The sequence below is a fragment of the Harpia harpyja genome, chromosome 4 (genome assembly GCF_026419915.1).
Source record: "Harpia harpyja isolate bHarHar1 chromosome 4, bHarHar1 primary haplotype, whole genome shotgun sequence".
Taxonomy (NCBI): Eukaryota; Metazoa; Chordata; class Aves; order Accipitriformes; family Accipitridae; genus Harpia; species Harpia harpyja.
In genome coordinates this window covers 41738674-41761522 of record NC_068943.1, presented here as the reverse complement: position 1 = coordinate 41761522, position 22849 = coordinate 41738674, and the positions used below count along the sequence as shown (strand labels likewise).

The 22849-nt window shown below is 48.2% G+C and overlaps 1 protein-coding gene across 3 annotated transcripts in view; it reads right to left on the bottom strand.

The window, feature by feature from the left end:
• The window catches only part of LOC128141545 (protein CEPU-1), a 355486-nt gene that overhangs the window by 181884 nt on the left and 150753 nt on the right, over positions 1-22849 (bottom strand). Inside the window, exon 1 of one of the 3 annotated variants that reach the window (XM_052786395.1) lies at positions 21314-21335. The exons of the other annotated variants lie outside the window; for them this stretch is intronic. Coding sequence (XP_052642355.1) covers positions 21314-21320 — 7 coding nt within the window. The 5' untranslated portion in view covers positions 21321-21335. Of the gene's footprint in view, positions 1-21313; positions 21336-22849 lie in introns of those variants that run through there. 3 annotated transcript variants of the gene reach the window in all.

Below are 22849 nucleotides of genomic sequence, written 5' to 3'. Positions count from 1 at the left end.
TTGAGAAGGGAAACTGGTGGAAGATACCCAAGCAGCAAGAGAACATAGAGGTCCAACAGATAACATGTGAAGGGAAAGAGTTATGTCTCCCTGGAAGAAGCTGGACATTTCAAAGACCTTAGAAACCTTTCCTAGACCTTAGAAAATTTCCATATAGAGAAATACAAACAACCCCCTGCCACCCCCCTCCCCGAACCAGCCCAATTTATCAGGAGCAATCTCTAAAATCCAGTATAGCCTTCCTGCTCAGACCTAGAGCAGAAAACCCACTTGAACCCTAAAAAAGCCAGTTATCTGCAGTATTAAAAAATCATGGCCTCTCTTGGCGACTGAATATCTTGGCTGTCGAGCTACAGACCTGGCCTCTGGCTCTTTCTCTCAGTCTCTTCTCTGAGCCATTCTGCTGAGGATAAATAATTAAATACCCATTGGAACAGGGACCTGAACACACGTCTCCTCCATCCCTGCTGAGTGCCCTAGACAATGGGCTATAAAATCTCTGCTGGCCCAACAAATATTTATTCATGCAAAACGGAGCCACTTTGACGAAAGGGAGACGGAGTCATGCTCCATCCTTTTGCTCTTCAGAGAATTCACCCAGGAGCAAACATTGACAACATGGACATGTGGTTTTGTTGGCCGAACTCAAAACATTTTTTATCTCTTGGCTGAACTCGTCATCCTTCCAAACTCAACCATACAAGTCAAAATAACCATAATCATCGCAAGAGCAATTTTCATTAATAAAATAAAAAATGCTTTGGATGAGGAAAAACTCCTCCCTATCTAAGGTGCTCTAACTCAGCTGTTTGGACTGTTGAACGTGAACAGCCATGGTGGCCTCCTCCAACGATAGTCAGGGCCACCCAACTAAATGCAAACTCCACCAGCAATAAGCACAGTCCCTGAGGATGCTACAAGACACCTGGTCCTTTAGGAAGCCCTCTTATTAAAGGCGTCCTTCCTTGATTTGCTAGTCCATGCCAGCAAATCAATTCCCAGACTGAATTTCTCTCTCGGCCCTCTTAGTTTTGATTCTCTTCCATCTTCCTTCTCTGGTGGAATAAGCGATCATTAATCCCGTCAAAGGAAATGAGACTTTAGCTCACACATAGGAACACATCTGAAGTTCCTGCAAGAAGTAACACATTACCTTGATACCCTGACATCATGAAAAATGGTTCTGGGGAACGTGTCTTGCTTTTCTTCTTTTTATCAGTTACTCATTCAAGGCACCAAAACCAGCTGTTATGAGTGGCTGGCATTTGTTTACAAAGGGAGCAGGGGAAAAAAAAAAATAAAATAAGGAAAGCTTCCTCTGTGCATACATTCTTTCTACAAATCTGAGTGCTAATAGTATTTGACATGTTGGTAATTTGGGTTTTTTACCACAATTCATTTAGTGTGGTTCTGCTTTATTATTGTACATTTTACACAGTGATGCACAGAAAATGTTGTTGCTTTTTTTCCTCCTTTAACAATTTTATTCCTTCTAGAAATCACTCATTCATGCTAGCCACATTCTAGGCTAGCAAGGGAGAGAAGAAAAAAGCAGAAATCAAACAGAAAATAGGCAGCGAGAGAAGAGGAAATAAATGAAAAGAAGGGAGAAGAGAAAAGACAATAGGAAGAGAAAATAAGCTGAGAAATTATGCAAATAGAAGAAAACAAAGCCAAGAGCCAGAAGGGCAGAGAGGGAGCCAGCTCCCTGTGTTTTGGAGGAGCACAACCTACTTCTGCCCAGGCACTGGAGCAAAGGAGAATCTAGCTAGTTAAGACCCATTTGTATTTATTTTCCATGGAGTTGAGCTACTCTTTAGCTCAACAACTGAATTTCTTCTCCATGCTCAGAGTGCTTGTGTGACATTAGACAGGATGTTCTTCTGGAAATCTCCGCAGTCTGAAAAAGCTGGGTAGAAAATAACTGTTCCTGCTCTATAAAAATTTTGCCCTTTCCAGGGAGGGGAAGGAGGGGGGAAAGAAGCCCTAAAGACTCACAAACCAAAGTTCCCAAATTATTTAAATTCAAGTAAAAATTGGGCCAAAGTCAACATGATCTTTACATTTCAACTTTTTTTGCTTATTAACGAAAAGAAAAATTCAGCTACGCTTCAATTCTCCCTTTTGAGCCAGAAAATCTTTTTTTTTCCCTTAAAAAAAATATATATTTTAAAACCTTGCAAAATGCTTTAATTTTCCCCATATTTCTTAGTTCTGCTCAAGCACTCCTTTGAAACTGGCCTGTTCTCCTGGAAAGGCTGGTCTCCCTAAATCAGCATGTCCCAGCTTAGGAAGAACAAACCACCTTCCATCATCACCTCCTGACCAACCATGGCAGAAGGGGAGTCCATGCCAGCGAAGGGCCCATGCCAGTGCCACGAATCTCAGCCCACCCTCGGCTCCCCACGTACAAAACAGGGAAGCTTTCGGTCCCTCAGCTCCCAGCATCTTGGGATAAACGGACGGACAGGAGACAGACAGAGTCAACTTCAGTGGATGACCAGCAGTGGAGGCCTGGACAATCCACCCAACCTCTTGCGGTGGGAAGGAGCAACATTGCTCCCAAGCCATCGCTGACGTTATTACATCTCTCTCCGAGGGCTTCAAGCCACCTGCAATCCCCTGTTAGTTAATAGGGAAAGCGAGAGATTCAACAATTGTTTTTGCTTGGGCTGCCTTGTAAAGGCTTCGTCACTCAGCAATGAAACAAAAGGGGACTAATAACACCCCGCGCCGCAAAAGCAAGTGCCAAGGAAGAGGCAGAAATCAATTATCTGGGTGAAATTCAAAGGGAGAGGAAGTGGCAAACACGTACGTATCAGCAAACAGCACGCATAATCCCATTAGCACAGACGCTGTCTCCCTTGCGGGAGCGCCAAGCCAGGGAGAAAGATGATAATTAAAATAAACAAACAAAAAGTAGCCTCAACTTCATGGGTAAGGGATGGCGGGGCGGCTGGCTGCCACTGGGATGTGGTGGAGGGCACAAGAGGGAGCTGAGATGAAGCTCGGGGGATCGGGATGCTGGCGGGGGGGCATTTGCTAGGGGAGAGGTGGGGGGGGTTGCTGCACGCTTGGGAAAGCTACCCTTCCCTCTCGCCAGATGCTGCCGAAAGGCAGCAGCACCTGAAGGATGGTTAAATCATGACATCTTTAAGGCAACCTCCTGAAACGCAATGTCACGAGGCTGGAGCAAACCCCAACGAGGGATGAGCGTGCCCTCAGGATGCGCTGCTGCTCCCCATGGCAGGGACCGGCCCCCAACATCTTCCCCAGCCCGAGATCAGGAACCAAGATGCTGGGCCGATACCCTGGCAAACACACAGCCATCAACAGGTTGTGCCAGGTCTCCCCTAAATGTCTCTGCTCTCTTGGCTGATTCACAGAAAAATCTTCAAACTCCGTCTCTCGCTACTTTCTATTGGGATAAATCAAAGCAGCCTTACTGCCTTACACCAAAACACAACTTAAAACCTCTCAGTCTCTTTTTCTAACAAGGGCTGCTCTGGCAAATAATGTGGCACAAGCCAAGGGCACGGCGGAGAAACACAACCCTTCCTGGCGGGCATCAGGAGACCATTGCAGAATAGCTGAGCCAGCCGGGAAGATCTCTGCCTGCCGGGAGCCGGGGTGCCGGCTGCCGAGAGGGGACGGGATGCCTGGCTCTGGGGGACACGGCTGGGTGCTCCGGTGGCACAAACCTCCGCCGGCGGCCGTCACTATAAACGCGGGGCAATTAGACCCAAAGCGGCTTTGACACAGTCAGACCCTCTAAAAACAAGCAAATAGCAGCCGCAACGCCAGTGCATCCATCAGGGCAACCCCGAGTGCGTCTAAGTATGTTGTCCTGCGTGAATCCCCAGAGGAAGGTACAGGAGAGAGCGAGGGGATGGCTACAGAGCTCTTGCAAGTGACCGTGCTTGAGAGACTCCCCGCCACAAACCCAGAGTCCACAAAAATCTCCATTTTTCAGGACTGATGGTATATGAGGCACTTCCAGCGCAATGCTCTTGCCCTAGAGACAGATTCAAGTTGCTACGCAGGGGAATTGCAAGAAAATAACAAACCAGTATCACCACTTCTCTATTCCCTTGTCGTTTCTTAACACTTGGGGCTACACGGGGACAGAGATGACCCTTTCGGTTCTCCCACAGGCAACGACATTTCAAATACTGGTGATTCTCTATGTTATCTCAGGAACCCATCTGGGCAAGGACAGGTTTGGCATAATTGTTTGCACAGCCTCCATCACAGCTTTCCAGATAATATTTATTGCTCCAGCGTAACTCTCTATTACTTTTTTCCTGAGCATCTACCGCTGGCAGCTTTTGGAGATAGGACACTACACTGATCTGGTATTGCAATCCGTATTTCTGCTCAGAAAAGGGCTCTCTCCTCTGGAGTCTGTGAGAGTTAATGGAAAATGGGATTCACACCATCTTCCAAGGATTTGGGATCAGAACCCAAATGAGCTCAGGAAGTCAAAAAAAGTCTAAATCCTTTTCCCCTCACCCCCACGACTGCTGTCCCTAACGGAGCACTCTTTGCCTCCAATTCTGGCTCAGATATATGGCTATTCTATAATTTATACACTGTCTCCAAAGACGACAGAGCAGCTCATAAATTTACAAAAAAAAAAAAAAAAAAAAAAGTCCTTTGCAAGGATGGTCTTGATATTAGGCTTTTCATTTAAGGAAAGAGCAATTCAAGTTAATTCCTGGAAATACTGTCCTTTGCCTGCTCCACTTGGTCCATCTGTCCCGGGAGCATCAGCAGCCGGGGCCAGGGAGGGAGAGTGAATCTGCAGCCCCAGGCAGCGTGCTGGGACCCGCGACACATCCCCACAAAGAAGGCAAGATTAAAATACAGTCACTTAATCCCCTGCAAAGCCTCTTAAGCATTTATATCAGGGTCAGCTCAGTTGGGTGCTTAGTCAACCTGCCTCCGAAAAACATCCCAATCTAGGCCCTTCCACTGACTGTCAAGTAGGTTGAAATGAGGGACGGGATCAAAGGCGACAGGGACCAAGCGGATGAAGGTAAATGCCATGTAAGTAACCCTCATTAGGGAGCAAGGGCCTTTTATAACCTCTTCTTTCACACCCATCCCCAACCCTGGCTGCTGCCGGATCCTTCCCCAAGCCGGCCTGAGCAGCTAGAGAGGGAGATTTTCCCTTCCCTTGCTTCCCAGCCCTCAAAGTTTCTCCAGGAGCAGTGCATTTGCGCCCAGAAGGAAAAGGCTTGCTTCTCCTAATGACCTTCAACAGGGTCCTTACAAGCAGCTCACCAAATCTTAGCGACATTGTCCTAAAGAAATAAGTCGAGGATCGTGTTACAGAGTGCAACCGGGAATTTTGAGGGCTTGCAGCAGGCATAATGAAAACAAAACATGTTTTGACAGTTTATTTAGGCTAGGCTCTCTGCTCTGCCACATTCGGTTTGTATCACCTCAGCAGCCAAAATTTTCCGTTTTATTTTCTCCCCCCCCCGCCCTTAAGTCAACCAAAATTAGAAGGGAGATCCTGAGCTACAAAGGCAACTTCTATGCCAGTCCTGCTCCTGACACGTAGCCGCGGCAACGGGAGTACGCTGAAATCTGGGTTAATGGTGCATTGGAGCTGGAAATCCAGCCTTGTGCCGTGGGACGTGCTGAGCCCCAGGCTAGCAGCCTGTGCTTTCCTGGAGGAAGCTCTTCCGAGCCCGGCTGCCTCTGCTCTGCAAAGCTACCCCCAAAAGCATCGGGACCAAGGCTCCTCCAAAGCTAAGCAATAACTGGATTCACCGGCAGTTCATCTCCCCGAGGATGCAGGAGTAGCACAAACTATTTTTGCCTGAGCCAAGAGTTGATAATACTACGTGGAGCTGTCTACTTCACAAACGCATACTGTGCACGTAATTATAACCATAAGCACAAGTGTATATATACGCTCAAATACACACAGACATACATTCAGTTTGCAAAGTCCAGATGATCCTACAGCTGTATTTTAATATTTCAATACCAGGGTCAGAGCGAATCTCACTGTCTCCCTCTTATCTTCCCTCCGCATACCAGTGCTGTCAATGCCATCGGCAATTTTACATGTAAATGAGCCCATCCATCACTCCCTGCTCTGCAGTGCCTCACTTCCAAGACTACCATGGAGTTACACCATTAAATCTCCTGGCTTTACAATATACATCATGACATATTTGACATCAATCAGCTGTGTCAGTCCGCTCACTGTAAACCATAAACTTGCTCTGCATTCCAGCTCCGTGCACAGTGATTAAAACCTTCTCAGCCTGGCTTCCTGATTATGGTGATAAATGATGATGCCTTCCCTTCTGACTCAACGCTCGCCCATCCTTCCCCGAGTGCCCCCACCCAGGCCGGCACTCTTCCCGAGTTATCCATGGGCAGTGCTCACCCCACCCATGCAGCTCTCGGGTCTTTCCCATCTACCATTTTTGGGCCACCTCATCCATCCATGCATTTCTCCTGCAGCTCCACCTGCCCCCACGTCCTTCAAAGTAGCTGCTGGCACAGCTTTGACCATCTCTGGAGTTTAGGTAGAGCATCAGAAGAGATGTTCTTGGGAATGACGGTGACCTGGATGGATGTAGGTGGGTCAACAGGGTTACCCAAAGTCATCCTTCAGGTGCACAGCCAATGTCTGACAGACTTACACAGGTAGTCGTCTTTGTGTACATTCAACACGCCAAGTGACTTCGGTCAGATGTACCGTAATCCTGCTTCACACAGCATTGTGCTCTGAGGCACCTATAAAAACCCATCTCAGTTGTCAGAACGACTGATCCTTCCCTAATCCTATTTGCTTCCCAAAGAACGAGCGACACTGCGTGATTCCTGAGGATGTTAAGCATCAGGCCTATCAAGCCAGGGACCAGGCTTCACACCACAAATGCAAGTTAGAGGGGATGGCTTCAGGCTACTGAAATTTTGGCCTTCGACTTCATTTTCATCTTTCCACAGTGGGAAACTCAGGAAGAAGAGTTTAGTCGGGCAAGTCTAGACTTCAGTATCTGTTGTGGGGATGTATTTTTTGTCAATCTGCCTGAAACTGCACAAACTCATTACTTCCACATCATATTTTGTATCATGCACACACACTTCTCAAAACAACCAATCTTGCTAGTTACTCTGGCCCAAGATTGAAACCATTTTGGAAGGTGTGATCACATCACTAGAAAAACCAAACTTGAGCAAAATCACATCACCACCTAAGACAACATTTTCAGATGGGTTCCTCCTAGGTTAGGAAATGGAGTTATTTGTGGAAAAAAACCTACAGGTGAATGCAAGAAGTCACAAACAAGGACATCATTACAGCTTCCAGCCAACTTGTCTTACTAGAATTTCTTTCAGCATCTAATTATTGCTCTTTCTTGCACCAGTGAAGCCACAACTTATTGCCATTACGCCCTCCCTCTGCACACCCCCGTGAGAGTTGGGTATAGAAGCCTCATTAGGACTTGCAGTGTCTAAAATAGACTCCTACGGCTTGTACCATCATTTGGGACCTTCCCAGCTGGCCTTTCTGCCACCACGTCACCTTCTGGACACCTGAAGATAGAAGAGGCACAGGAGCTAGCTCAGAGATTATGTTGTTCCCATCTGGTGCCTTGTAAACAGCCTGAGCTGAGGCATGGAAATCGTGGGGGAAACCAGACAGGCGGAGGGAGAAGAGGGGAAAAGTTAGCAGCTTGCTTTCATTCTTGGGACATCCACAGAGAAATGATCCCTCCTTCACTGAAAGATGAATGGGCAGCTGTACAGGTTATGAGGGAGGTTTTATTGCAGATCAATAAATCTGAGTCAGAGACCCCATCTGGAGGGAGTTTTAATTTAAAGAAAAGAGTGATGAATGCCAAAAGACAATAAATCAAAAAGTTGTGAAACCCCATTGGCATTAACCTTCTATCAACACAAACAGAGGCTCTGGGGCACATGTGGGGACGAGAGTTTGCCAGCCCCATGGACCTGGGTATCAGGGCCATGCAAGACAGGGCATCAAGGAGGCAAAAGAAACCCAGGATTTATTACTGTGGTGCTATCAGAGATCAGTGGGTGTCAGTAGGAGACAGCTCTCAGATCCAAATCAGAGCGAAAGCTAAAAAAAAAATAGACCAGGGAGAGAGTTCACAGCGACAAACTTGAGACAGGACCGACAGCAAGAGGGGAATATCAGAGATTATCTCAAATCTCTCTGCTCGAAACACAAGGCAAAAAAGCTTCCCCCCAAAGCCCTCCTTTTCATCATGTGGCTTTCTCCATCTGCTAGGTGCTGGCTCAGCTCCGAAATAGAAGTCAACTGCAGCTCCCATTGCGAGGACAACAGCGCAGCTCCAGCTCAGGTGTGAGGACGCATCCATCACCCAAACTAACGCAAACCTGGTCAAAGACGCTGGCGAGGCAGGCTATATTAACGCCAGAAACCTTCAGAGAGGTTGGGGGGGAAGCCCCAGGCCCACAGAAGGGGATTCCCAGCTGCTCTGCGTTAGCGCACCTCGGCCGGAGGTCAGACCTGGACAACTTGGCTTTGCTCATCAGAGAGGCTTAGGTCCCCTCTTACACTAACTTAAGATGAAATCAAGTGCCTGAAGCCCATTTCACACACCTGCACTCACCACCTCTTGCCTGAGCCTGCCTGCCACCTGCACCACCTCCAGTTCAGCCTTGCTGATGCAAAAGAGCAGAGCAATGAGCTCAGTGGTTGCAAAAAGGACTGCGGGTAATTGCACACAATATCTTGCAACAGTGCCTTCCCCTGGTCCCGTGGGTTAAAACATCACTACATATTTACTGGAGCCAGAGAACATGCTTATTACCCACACTAAGAAAACCCACTTCAAGGAAAGGCAAGAACCATTTTATCTGGGCGACCACTGTTATTTTCTGGGTGATCAGTGATTTGAGGCGCTCTTAATACAATTTACAGAGATCTGATTTTTCACAGAGCGGGTGCTGGGAGAGCACCGGACAGAAACCTGCCTGACTGGGAGGCTTCCAAACATCTTAAACACCAGTTGCTTTTAAATTTTGGAAATGTGCACTTTTTCTGCATTCCTGAGCCATGCTATTAATCTTATCTTCCATTAGGAAAACGAGAGCTTTTTAAAAATCCAATTTACTTTTCACCATATACACTTCAGGTTAACTTTATTTTTCACGTTGCTCAGCTTGAACTAAGCAATAATCATTTCCAGATTAATGATGATAATTTCAAACACTTTTCAGAGCAGGCATCTTAATATCCTCTCTGACCAGCGGAGAATTTCCTGTTCTACAACAGGATCACATTTAGTAAGATTAAACACGTTTCTGTTTTGCTGGCGGCGGTGATGATAGGGACTTCGCAAAAGACTCTCAGCAGCACTCTCCATCCAGGACAAGCTCAGGAATGCAAAAACCGTGGGTTTTTTTCCCCTAAAAATAAACGCAATTAATGTTAAAAGGCATACTCCTGTAGCATGTCCTGGAAACAGCCATCCTGCTGGAAAATACAGTCCTGTGCTGTGCTACACTGTGCTCTGACACTGGACTCAAATGCTCCTTTTTATCCCTAATGTCATTAGTTTAACCCTCAAAAAAAAGCGTTGCCCTACTAAAACCCTCGCTGGCTCCCCAGGCTGCAGGCTGTCGGAGCAAGGGAAGGACTCACAGGGTTTAGATCTCAGATGCACTTTACAGAGCTGGGTAAGTGCCGTCAGCTCCATCCTGCAAAGTGGAAACTGAGGCCAAGTGAGGCGATGCTGTTGCTTAATTGGTGCTTAAATTGAAAACACGAATTACATCTCAGAGGATCTAGTCATGCCAACTGAAAGGGTGTCGTCCCAGGGGGCTGATGTTGGCGAGATTAGAAAAACCCCACTACTGTATTCAGTCCCGCTTCTAATGAATTCAGTTTCCTTTAAAAAGACAAATACTATAATATGAGAGGATATTTCACATCGGCTCTCAAGGGCTTTTTATGGGCTTTGAGCCACTGAAACAAGAGAGAAAGCACAGCAGGCACTTCAGCAGCAAAAGGCAAGCTGACGAGTTGATAGAAAACACGGACCAGTTTGGATGCACAGTCGATGCTCCTGCAATTCAGGAGCTGATGGGAGAAGGAAACTGAAGGGATAAATGGAAAAGCAGGAAATATGTGATCAGAAAGACATGAAGGAGCTCCCTGCATTAAAATTACACTAAGTTGTTGCTGATTTTCCCCTGTACCCCAGCTCAGACCTGCCTCGGAGAACTTAACCACAGCCGCGACCAAAACCCTGCCGTTCTCATGCACTTTCCCACTCTCATCTTCAGCTGAACAGGTCAAACCACAGCACATATTTCTGCACTCAAACACAATACGCTTTCAGGCATGGAGGAAGAAAACCGGTCAGGAATTCACAAACCTTCACTAATGACTTGTGCATCACCCGTAATTCACTGAGCTGATAATGCTTCCTGGCCCCTGAGGTCTGAGCCCGAGTTTTAAAGGTAGCAATGTTTCCCCAAGCAATAGTTCAGAATGCCTGGAGTCATTCAGAACAGGGCTGCTAAAAAAAAACCCCAAACAAACAAAAAACCAGAATCTATAAATTAAATTTTAAAAACCCAAATCCTTCAGTCAGAATGGGCAATATTAAGGATGGAGCAACGCAGAACTACACGATTAGAGCCCATTTCTGCAGCAAATGTCTAATTAGAGGCTGCCTTTCCACAGAAATTTTACTGGTTTTGTCTTTTTAAGTGGGGTGGGAGAGACCTGAGGATCTCCCAACTGCAGGATAGAGTTTGAAGTGCAAAAATGCCCCGGACAGATGGAGAAGCCCCAGGCCCACAGAAGGCTCGGAATTTCGTGCCGTTTGGCTCAGGGTTACCCCTCTGATGTCGATCTGTACCAGACACGGGCTGTGTGGGGAGATGAGCAAAGGTGCTGGTGACTGCCAGACAAATCCACTGCAACTCCCAGAGATATTGTCACTTTTTTCCCACCCCTTTGATCCATCACCTTTTTTTTTTTTTTTTAAATTTTGTTTGTCTTTCCCCAAAGGACATTTGCTCTCATCACAAGCCCCATCGTCAGCAGTGTCCCTTTTTAATAGAGGCTCATTCAGGACCCCAATCTCTCCAATAGCCCAACAACTCCTCCCAGGGCAAGTGAGAAAGAGGTTTTTTTTCCCTCCTCAAACCCGAAGCCTTTGACAGAGAGGCAGAAAGGAGAGCCAGAGCGAATATTAGCACATCAGCTTTTTGGGTCACCATTAAAAAGGATCGTGTGAAAGGAGGTCAGATAAATATTTAACATGGTTATTAATATCTGCTCCTAATTTCATTCCTCTTCCTCCCCCTCCCCGGCTCCTCCCTTTACTCTTCATCTCTTCATTTTACGCGGTTGATCCCTTTTAAGAAGGTCAGTGGGGATCATAGGACGGTGCTGTCTGGCAAAGAGGGGGCAGAAAGAGATAGCTGCAACCTTCCTCCTGAGGAGCACGGCCCGAATTAGGCTGCCTGTTGGCGATGGATGCCGAGGCATTAACGATACCCTTGGGTTTCTCCTCCCAAGTGCACAGCAGCATTCAGCCCCAGCATCGATTACTGCTTAAATACGGGTTTTAGTGGTGCAAAACAGTGGTGGCAACACACCCTTACAGATGCCTGCACCCACGCAAGGGTGAAGACCTCGTGCAGAACTGCTGACAAAATCCCTGGAGCAAAGAGGGGGCACATAATTCCAGCAAAAAGGGGCATCTGCATGCCTCAGAAGGGCTCACCAGTACTTAAACACCAACAGAAAAACAAAGCAGGCACCCAAAACCCACAAACCATCTCTTCCCCCATGGCTGCCAACTCTGCTAATGCACTGTCAAATCCACAGCGGTGGGTTTTTGCCTGTTTTTCCATGGGGAAAACAGGATCAGGTCCCACTTTCCTCCTTCCTGAGCCACCTCTGCAGGTCTGAGCCGCTGCCACTAGGACCTGATAGCGCTGGCAGGCAGCTAACGCCGATGTACGCACCGCCTTACCCCATTTGGGAACTTTGCAGCGGCATAGCGTGATTTTTTCTTTTTTTTAAGCCTTATTTATGGATTTCACAACACACACCTGTAGGCTATACTCCTTTGCATTTTACTTGCTGTCCTATACTGCCATCCTGCCATCATTTCTTAAAACAATATTTCTTCAGGGAGAAAAGAGGAGCGCCTCATCCCATTTTCCTACACAAACGGCCCAAGCAAGTGCTTTGGGGTCTTTGGGCCACCACCCCCGCACCCCTTCCCTCCCTGGAAGGGGATGCCAACAGCTTCTCATTCCCTCCATACACCCAGAAACTCATTTCTCCCGGTGTCCGCACCCTGCTTGCTAGCTGCCAGGCTGCCTCTGAAAATTTATGGCTCTGCCGAGGAGTGCTGCATGACTTAGGGTCAGGTCTGGTTTAAAATAAAAGGATCTTAACTTGAGCAGATGTAAGTCATCCTGCGCCACGCCAAACCCAAGCAAAACAACAGCTAGATAAATAATTTTAAAAGGGTGGAGAAAGAAAATTCTCTTGTTTGGGTCTTGGAGATAGAGCCTGCTACGGAGAGAGGCACCCAAGAGCAAAAAGGAAAAAGCCAGTAGCCCCTCTGCCACTTCATCAGAGATGTGGGATCCCCCTCCATCTTCTAGCATTGCTGTCGTTGAACACCCAAAGACACATCCCATGCCCAGAGATTTCAGCTCATCCTTTTGCTTTGCATTATAGAGAGACCCCAGGACACGCTGAGCGACCAGCATGAGGGTCGAGGAGTCAAGTGCTTGAACATTAGCACAGGCATTAATTACAGCTCTTGGCGTATCCCCATCCCAAATCAGGCTTCAGCACGGGTCCTCATTGCTCGGGTGGCTGCAGGCCTTCTTTATTTTACTCTGTTCAAACCTGCACCGAAGACAAAATTATTCACCTCCTCCTCAGCCTTTCTCCGGTGCTTCTCCTGACAGTGTTAAATGCATGGCAAACATCCATGCATTCATCTTCATGGCCCTCCCTCGGTTTCAGTATTTTCCCTGGTTTACAGTCGGGAGCAGAGCCCTGGGCCCCCGGCAGTTCAGTCTCCCCGAGTAACCTTTGCCAGCAGGGGAAGAGGAGAGGAGGAGGAAAAAAACAAGAGCACCAAACCCAATTGAGCATCCAGGGGGACGAGGATGACCTTCAGGCATGGATAAAATAAACAGTTCAGACCCACAGCATCTGAAGCACGGGGTGGCATATTTACATACTTGTATTCAGGCATCTAAATTAAGAAGCCGGTCTCCCTCGGCAAAGATGCGTGCGAGAGAGCTGCTTCTCCAGGAGGTCACCCAAGGAGATGCCAGCCTGCTGCGGGACGAGGAGCTCTGCCAGGAGAAGCCAACCCCGCTGCTTTGCAGGATGGTTCTGAGGGACCAGGAGGAGGGATGCTCTGCAGGGATGGCACCCCAAGGACCCCAGTGCTCCTCGGAGGTCCAGCCCCAGCCATCGGACATCTCCTGGGCTACTCCTTGGTTCTCCTAGCTTGATTATAGCAGAGAAACATGGCAGCTGCAGGCAGTAGCCAACAGCCACGCATCAATGGTCCCATTTCTGAAACCAGCCCCTAAGATCTTATTTGCATCCTTTTCTTCCTCCAAACCATTTTTTTCTTCCTCCAGACCTCCCTTCTCTCTCCCTTTTTCAGTATACAAAAGGTCTGCTGCTAAGCAGGGGTTGCCATGATAACAAGACAACCCCTCGGCTGCCTCGGGTGGGGAAAGCGCCCACGTACAATGCCATCCTCCTCTCCCAAAATAAATAAATAAGGGAAAAAAAAAAGATAGATGCTTAGTGTAACTTGAGAGGAGTGCAGAGCAGAAATTATGGCAATTTCCTGTAACTGGAATCAAATGCCCAACTTGCCGGCTCGCAGCAGGCACTGCCATTAATTCAAACACTTGTGCGAGAGCTTGGTTTCCATTAAAGGGGCCAATTTTGAGTCCATTTCCCTGATAAACAGACAGCAGCTAGGCTCCTAAATTGGGGCTTGATAGATTTGATTAGGGCAGAGTTTGCACAGGTTGTGATTTTGGCGAGGAAAACTGCCGTTCGATGCGCAAGAAAAAATTGCACTTGAAATCCTCCAGTGCTGGCGAGGGGATCGAGATGCCCTGCATCCTGGCACCATCCCAATTATCCCCGGCAGATATCACCGAGCGGCAACACGTTAGGGGAATTGGAGAGATTAGCCGCTGTAAAAACAAAAATGTTATTTAAACAAGGTATAACGAAGTCCAGCTATCTCCTGCGGGCTGTGGCAGGGATTGGCAGAGCTTTCTCCAGCCCCAGTTAGGGACAACTAAGCTGCAAGGAGCTCTGCTATACAGGACCTGCTTCCTGCGGTTTTCTCGCTAGTATTTCCAGCTGGAGGATCAATTCCTGCACAGCATGGATATTTGCAGCTGGTGGCTCCTGGCGCGAAGGTGCAATGCATCCGGGATGCTCATACAGGTATTGCAGACAGACAGACGGATGACTGCAAGCAGCAGCATGGCGTTATCTTTTAGTCCTGCGTCTTTAAACTTGAAAGAAACGAGTGTACAGAGAAGGTGGCATCACTTTTTCTGCCCTGTCCTAACCTAGAGTCAGCATCTCGCCAGCCTTGCCTGAAAAATCAGGTCTACAGCCGTGGCACATGGATATTTGGGGACAGACGGCCCCTCCTCTGCTCCCCATGCCAAAGCAAGCCATCACCATGCTACCCCGCTGGGAGAGGGCTGTAATCCCCCCCGAGATGGGGAGCGGGATCAGAATTCCCACCGCAAAGGATGAATATTCATTTCGGCATTAAGTCCCCTATCAGGACTTCCAGGCAGGTGGTATTAAGACGGGAACTCCAGAGAGTTTTGTTTTATTCTCGGGAAGCAGAGCCCTGACTTTGAGACACAATAACTCACTTAAGGAAAGCTAATTCGCTCTGCCGGTGAATTTAAAGCGCGGCAGAAAGGCGACAGAAAAACGACAGCCTGGCAACACCTCTTGCGTCTCTCCACGCCCGTGCTCGGATGCTCGGATGGGTACGGCTGCAAATCCCCGACTCCCCAGGTGCTCAGTCAGCCTTTGGTGCAAGGCCTGTTTGGAGGCAGGTAGTGCAAAAGAAAAAGAAAAGAATCCATATCGCATTGGGACTGAGTGCTGTGGTGGCATTTACCAAGATACTTTGCGACTCCTGGTCATCGTATGGGGCCGTAGGACTCTCCGGAGGATGATGCGTTGCTGGTTCCCCCAGGGAAGAGCCGTTGGGTTTTGGAGGTGGGGGTAAAGGGGGACAAAGTATTTCTTGCTATCGCTGAGCAGCCGGGACACCCAAGTGAGAAACAAAAACCCTTTGCAGGCATGTGCCACGCTCCCAAGTGCGCGCGCCTAATGAAAACATTTGCAATTACAATGATTATATTAGGGTTTTAAAAGGCATTAGATTCTGCTGACCTAAATATTAACAGTGCAGCAAGTCGTGGCTATGTGGGCTTCTTAAGATTGCACAGCTCCTTCCCAAGGACTTACAGGCCCGTGGGGCAGGAGATGGAGCAATGCTGCAGTAACCCACAGCAGCCTTTGCCCCCAGATCTGCCCGTGCAATACGCTGCCTCAGTTTCCCCACCTTTACAAAAGGGATAAAAAAGGCTAAAACGGAAGATAAGTATTGGGAACGCGGAATATTTTTCCTCTTAAAAAAAAAAAGAAAAGAAATCATCACAGAAAGATGTTTCTTTCTTCTGAAATTGCACAGTATTAAACTCCTGAGCAGTTGTGACAGGTGCTATAACAGCAGCATTCATTATCAGTTTTGTTCTGTTTAATGCTCCTCACTCACGTGCTCCTCCCCAGAGCCTGGTTTACTCCTCCTCAGACATCGCACTGACTTTGATGCCTCTTAACCCAGTAATTGGGATCACGGCATCCCCAAGGACGCGGAGCCCAACATTCCATCCTGCCAGCCCCCATCAGGCAGCATGTCACTCTGTCTTGCCTTCCAGACCACCGCCTCGCTCCACAGTCCACCTTCCTTAAGGGCTTTGGGGCACCTCACCCCATTTTTTAGCACCAACACCCCGCTGCATCCATCTATCCCACTGTAGGTGACCGAGTCGTCATCAATCGGCTGTAAACCTGGACCCTCTGTCGAGCCGCAAAGCCTTGCTTGCCTCCCCATCACGCAGCTGCCTCCAACCCACTCGATGGAAGATCATCCCCCCAGCTACATTAACAGATTGGGGGGATTTGTCCCCAGAAAGTGATTTGTCCACCTCTACCCTCGAGGTTTTAATAAAATAACAGCTAAAGCTCTTTGGGACTGCATGGAAATATCAGAAAAGTTAAGCTATTTCCCATATATCTCTCGAAGAGCGCAGATCTCCTTGCCAGCGGGCTGGCGTTCCCCATTTGCATGGATGAAGGCAGGCATAAAACACTACCTACTTCAGCCTGCGCACGGATATAAATGAGCACAAGGTCTCCCGATGCTCCCTGCATTCAAGTACCTGGTTGCTGAAGATCACGGCCTCTATTTATCAACAGATATGAAGCTTTTCCTGCTCAAGACACTGCCTTCCCATGCCGGGCAACTCACGGGTGATTGAAAAGCAGCTCAGTCTCTGTCGGGGAGGAGGTTAATTATAGCTACATCATCATACCACGGACATGCTGCAGCCAGGGTCTGATGAGAAACCTCTTCCCTTCCCTTTGGACTGTAAAGATGAACATATTTAATCCCTCCTGTGCTATTCGCAGAGCCCTGCGAGCCCGAGAAGATTCATGGTTGGTTTCTTACAGTGCTGCTCTTCCTGCTAACGATGCCCTTCCTGCTAATATATGCCGGATGGGATTCGCATTAGTCAGAAAGGGGCACCATAAAACGGCATACGGAAGAGTAGAGGAGCCTGCAGGCAATAAAACACCTGGGAGAAGTACTGCCACCCAAGAAGCAAGCCTTGGTCTCCCAAAAAAGGCTCTGCTCTCCGTGCTGAGCCACCCCACCGCCAGCAGAAAGTCTCCTACTCTTGGTATATCAGGAATTTTACATCCCCTGCTCAGCGAGGACTTTTCAGTGCTCCAGACCTAAGAGGCTGCAGCAGGTACGAGGTGATGATACAGCTGGAAAGTCCAAGCATCACCCGGGGGGTGTCACAGGGGTCCTCCGCTCCCTCCCTGCCCAGCCTTCCTGAGCAAAAGCAGAGGGTGGAATAAATGCATCATTTTCTTGCTTCTGAATTTGTATCACAAGCCAAGGGGCGGGGGGGGGGGGGGGAAGCCAACAGGAATACACAAAGGGTTGCAGCAAGCGCAGCCAGCTTGGATGCTGAAGGTGTAGGTGTGACATGAGGTTCTGTCCCCAGCACTGCAGGGAATAGTCCAGAAAGCTGTGATAGTAAGAAATTCCCTTTCTCTGGTCGGATGGTATCAGCAAGAAAAATAAAATGCCCCCCCCCCCCCCCAAAAGAGCAAGAGCAACCTTTTAAAATGTGCATTGTTTCTTTCTGATTTTTAAATGGCATCATATCAAAACACCCCATAAAAAAGTGAATCTGAGTGTGTTTTGTAAATTATAGATTAGCCAGAAGCGATCCTTCACTAAAAAGGTATGTGCCAAGTTGCAATTCCAGCAGCGTTTCAGCAGAGCACGCTGAGCAGTAGGTCACAGCAGTTGTAACGGTATGTTCTCTCCATATTATTATTATTCTGATGCAGAAATAATACTGGCGCACTACACAAGGCCAGTGCGTGGGGAAAGAGAAGGTGGGTGGTGGGGGACAGAAAGGAGGAAGGACAGGACCAAAATTGTCTTTATTCTCTTTATCTTGCCCTGACTAACTGAAGGTACATGTCATACAGCTGGGTGGAAAAGAAATCACTCCACTTCCCTCCCCCCCTTGAGTCTGTCTCTGAATAATCTGAAATATTCTTGCAAAATCGAGGTCTTATGACTGAGTGGGAGTGAAACTATAGCTCTAAACACATAGTCTTGGGCATGAAGCTGAGCAAATGGCTGTATCTCTGGGTTGCTAGCAATCCTGGGGATGGGGTAACCAATGCCGCACCCAAGTGGAGCATCACCTATGTGATCTGCTGCATTTGGGGTTTTATTTCGCCGCTCTCTGCAGGTATCGGAGCAGGGCAGACCGAAGAGGTTAATATTAAAGGCATCTCATGCCAAAAGGGGGTCTGAAAAACAGCTATATTTGGGTTTTTTGCGAATTTCTAGGGAGCTTTTATTTCTCTTCCTTTGTTTGGCAATTCTTTTTCAACACCAGTAGCAAGATTGGCCAATTATCATAATTGGGTCACCCCTAAAGACTGTGATAGACACCCAGGGCAACCTACCAGAGAGAATCTGACTTATGGCTCATTATTAGCTTGAGCTTGACAGGTTATTTCAGTAACAGGCAGAAAAGCCATCAGAGCAAAGGCACTGGGGAAAACCCGGGGGCCGTGCAGCCTGCGAGGCTGGAGAGTTGGCTCAGCAGCTGCGAAACCCCACAATGTCACCTATGGGCAGCTGCTTTTGGCCACGGGCTGCGGCTGGGGGGGTGCAGTGGGGTCCATGGAAGGGTACGCTTGCAGGCAGTTGAGCTGCAAATATAGGCACAGCCCCTGCTATGGATAGGATGGAAGTTACACCTATGCATCGGTTCAGCTTGGAAAAGCAGTCAGCCAAAGATCAGACCGAGATCCCGAACACCGTAGCGCTCAGGTTCCTCCAAAGCTGTGTTTTTTCTTATTTTTTAGAGCTCTTTTAATACTCGAAGGTTGGCTGCTGGTTTTTGTGATGGCTTAGGGAGACTGCCTACGAGATCCTGGTCTTTGCCCATCTCTGGCCTTAATACTCTTGAGTTGAAAAGGTCAAGAATCAGCCTATGTGGTGCACGGTGAAAGCACGCTTGCTTTTGTAACCAACAGTTCATAGGAGGAAAGGAGTAAAAAGCTGATTTCTTACTGAACTCCTACAGTAAGGAAAAAAAGCCCAGTCCCAAATCCCAATCTTCCCCTCCCGTGCTGCAGCATCTCTCGTCCCACCAGCATCAAGCCCAGACTGCCAGGATGAATTTTCTTCGCCCCATCCCTTCCGAGGAGGGATCCTGCTCCCTTCCCCCTTCCTCCATCACCGCTATTAACACGCAGCGAACGCATCTCTATCCAAACCGTGTGCAGCCAGACAGCTCCACCGAGGAACATCCCTCTCTCTCCCCGAGCCGCTAAAGGACTGTGGAATCAGGACGGAACAGATGTTTTAAGGACTTCATAAATCCGTGAAGATAAAAAAAAACCACCCACCCAGCACTTTCTAACAAAACCCCATGCTGACGGACTGGCGTATCAGAAATAAATACAACCACCCACAGAAACCTTCCGATAAATCTCCTCCGCATTTTCTATATATATTATATATATATGAGTGTGTGTGTATATATATATAAAATATATACATATATATGAGTGTGCGCATATAGGAATAGTCATGTTTGTTTTTTTTAAATAAAAATAATTGCCAAATTTAGACCATTACAACTAAAAAAAATTATAAATATCTCCCTCCCTCTCTCCCATCTCTTCCCAGGCTTCCTTTGCTCCCATTAATCTGACCACCTCCCCCATCGCTCGCGTTTCCCTCTGTCCCCTCCCTCCCACTGCTGTTGTCACTCCCCAACTCCCCCCCCGCCACTATCATCTCCCCCAGTAACTCCTCACCAAATTCCAATGAGGTTTTCTAATTAGACTAATTAATTTTCTGCCCAAGTTAATAAGACTGTCTGCAGTTCAGAAATAATTGGACTTCCCAAACACCAATATCCCCTCCCTTCCCCTCTCTCCCTCTGCAGCAAGTGGTGATAGGGCTCCTTAATAATTCAAAATCAGCCTCTGTTTTTTCAGCCGATGGCTTTGCATTTCAAGAGTTATTTAGTTCTTTCATTAACACTGACACCAGCCTTCCCCTGCCCGGGGAGGCACTGGGAGGGGAGGGCATGCCGAGGGATGCTCTGGCGTGTGGGGGATCCCTTCCAAGAGGCAATAAATCCCTTTGGGGATCAGCGCACACTGCTCCTCCCCTGTTACCAACAACCAGTGTCCTGCTAGATTAATCTTCCCCACACCGGGCTTTGCTTTTTCCTTGGCAGAATATTCTGGAGTTAGGACTGATTTTGGTGCCTGGTACTGTAAAAGGACATTTTGCTATCAGGAAACTCTCCATTATAGCCCCCAGCTAAGGCTTTGCTAGAGGTAAGACCTTGCAACACATTCAACTCCTGCCTGAGGTTGCCTTTCAGCGCTCTGGGACTGATTTGCAAAGGGCAGAAGTCCCTCCTGCTGCCCCTGGGGACAACACGGTGATGCCCCAACGCAAAAAGCTTGCAGCCCTTAGGTTCCCCAAAGCCTAAGTCGGTCTGAATTTCCATCCGAGCTCCACATGTCATCACTGGCATGATGCTAAACCTGGACAGCTATATTTTCTTGGTGGGAAAGGATTCAAGAGCATCACGAGGGACAGCCCACACAGCTCTCCCTCTCTAAGCCAAGGTGCTGGAGCTCCAAGGGGGGCCTGGACCACACGGTTACGGGGGCAGCATCCCACAGCCTTGAGCCTCAGCAGAAAAACACAGGTTGAAGTTCCGTGGTCAGACAGGACAAGTGCTTCAGGTTTAGCAGCCAAAACTAAATACTGAAGCAGGTTCTCAAAAAAAATCAGAATTGTGACTCCAAAGGAAAAAATCTCCCAGTTTTAAAAGCATTAATGGAGCAGGCAATTCAACAACCTTCACCTGAAAGCATCCAAATACTTCAACTTTATAAAAGAAAATGGTTTAGTGACAATGAAGTTCAACGTTTCAATGAAAAAGGCCTGTCAGGTTTGGAGGACAGTGAATCAGGCCATCAGAAGAGGCATATTCATATCAACTCTGACTCATCGCCGAGGCGGAGAAGAGCAAAAGCTTTCCATATTTTTTGGCAATATGACCCCAGACCAAGAGATCCCAGCTCACTGGGCTCAGATGGGAGGGATGGAGGGAGGATTTCATGTCCTCACATTCACCGAGCATCTCCTCCAGGTGAAATTTGGGCTGGTGCTACCCAGAAGGTCAGACTAGATTAGAGCAACAAGCTCTCCTGGCCTTAATACCCTGAAACGGGTGCCCGGCCTCTCGCTTCCCCCCCCCGCTAATCAAATAAAAGAAAGAAGATAAAATCCCAACCACAAATGAGAGATTTGCAGCTGGGGGATCTAATTCCAGGAGGCTGCAGGCCATAAAAAGAAGGGATCCATTAGCATCTACTTACCTGCCATGATGAAGTGACCGCGATAAAGTGCACAGGATTAAATAAATTTAAGTGAATCCCCTGACGGCATTTTTATGGGATTGAAAGAGGTTTTATCCACTCGCAACCTCTATCCTCGGAGGAAACTGATTCAATAAAAACCAAACCCACTTCATCTAGCAGGAAGGGAAAAAAAAAATTACACAAAAACTCCGCAACGTTTACAGAGTCACTAAAGCAGTCAGGAAAAAAATTAAATATAGGGCAAATCCCTGAGTAGGAGAAATGCGCAGAATTCTGCTGCTATAGCTGAGCTCCATCAGTTTAACTTCAAACTTTTAATGCTCCTTCACTCCCTGGGGCAGGAGCAGAGTCGGTCCCTGCTGCCAGGCACCTCACAGCTGCCACAGCATTTGGAGCGAGGCAAAAAAAAGTATTTCCCACCTTTTGCTCCATCTCCTGAGACTCCCTGCTCCGTCCCTCCAGCTCAGCACCTAAATTGCCCCTGCTACCCAACACAAAAGCAGCCTGGCTATCTATAATGCCTTGCAACCTCCTCTCCCACCAGCCAGGCCAGAAATACATCTCACCCCCATCTGCTGACGAGGATGGGAATTAGTCCCTTCCCCGCTCTGCTATTTTGTGCTGAGCTCTGCAAAGGGAGGAACCGCTGCTGCTGCCTGCAGATAAGATGCTGATGCTCCTTGAGGAGAGCAATGCCATTTCCCATCCAACAGCTCCCATCTGCTGCCGCGGCCAGCGCGCAGCCCGAATGCCGAGCATCCCAAACACCGAGCATCCCACCCCATCGGGCTCCCGGATCCCAATCCAGAGCCAAAATAACGCTGCCTGGAGCTGCGAGCCTTGTTCTCCCGCGTGTCGGTGTGGGCTCCGTTTCCCCAGGTGGAAAGCAAAGGGTGGCACAGAGGGCACCGTCTCTGCTACCTTGGCTCTGAAAGGGAATTTGCTTCCAGCAGCGTTGCCTGGGACTGAATTTGGGGCTGCCAGCCCATGGAAGACCCCTTCTCTGTTGTCGTGTGGGGAAACGCCATTTTTAATGCATAGCCCCGCACAAACTCAGAAAAGCGATGAAGTCTCTGAGCCCAGCCCAGAGAAAAAAATCCCCACATCACTGCTCTTTTTCCACCTCTTGTTACCAATCTCTCCCTGTTCCCTTCCTTGCCTCATGCACCCCAATTTCTCCTCTCCACTCGGTGAGGTATGGCAGTGTTTGCTTCCATGGGACAGTCCTTAAAACCTGCATCTGATCTAGCAAAGCCTCAACCACAGGGATAACCAGCTGCAGTGCCTGTCGTCACTTGGACCGTGGGTTCAGCATTGCTGGGGTCGCTTTTACCCCTGGGATGGCTCCCTGGTCCTCCTGAGAAGCTGTAGAGCTGCAACAACCCAAGAAGATTTCATCCAGATCAACCCTTTCCTGAGGCATCAGCGAAGAACAACGCCACTGCACCAAATCAGCCGCAGGGTGCTTGTTTTGCTGTGAGATGCACATGAGCAGAAGGCACCAGAACCCGGGGACAGGCGTCTGACACCTTT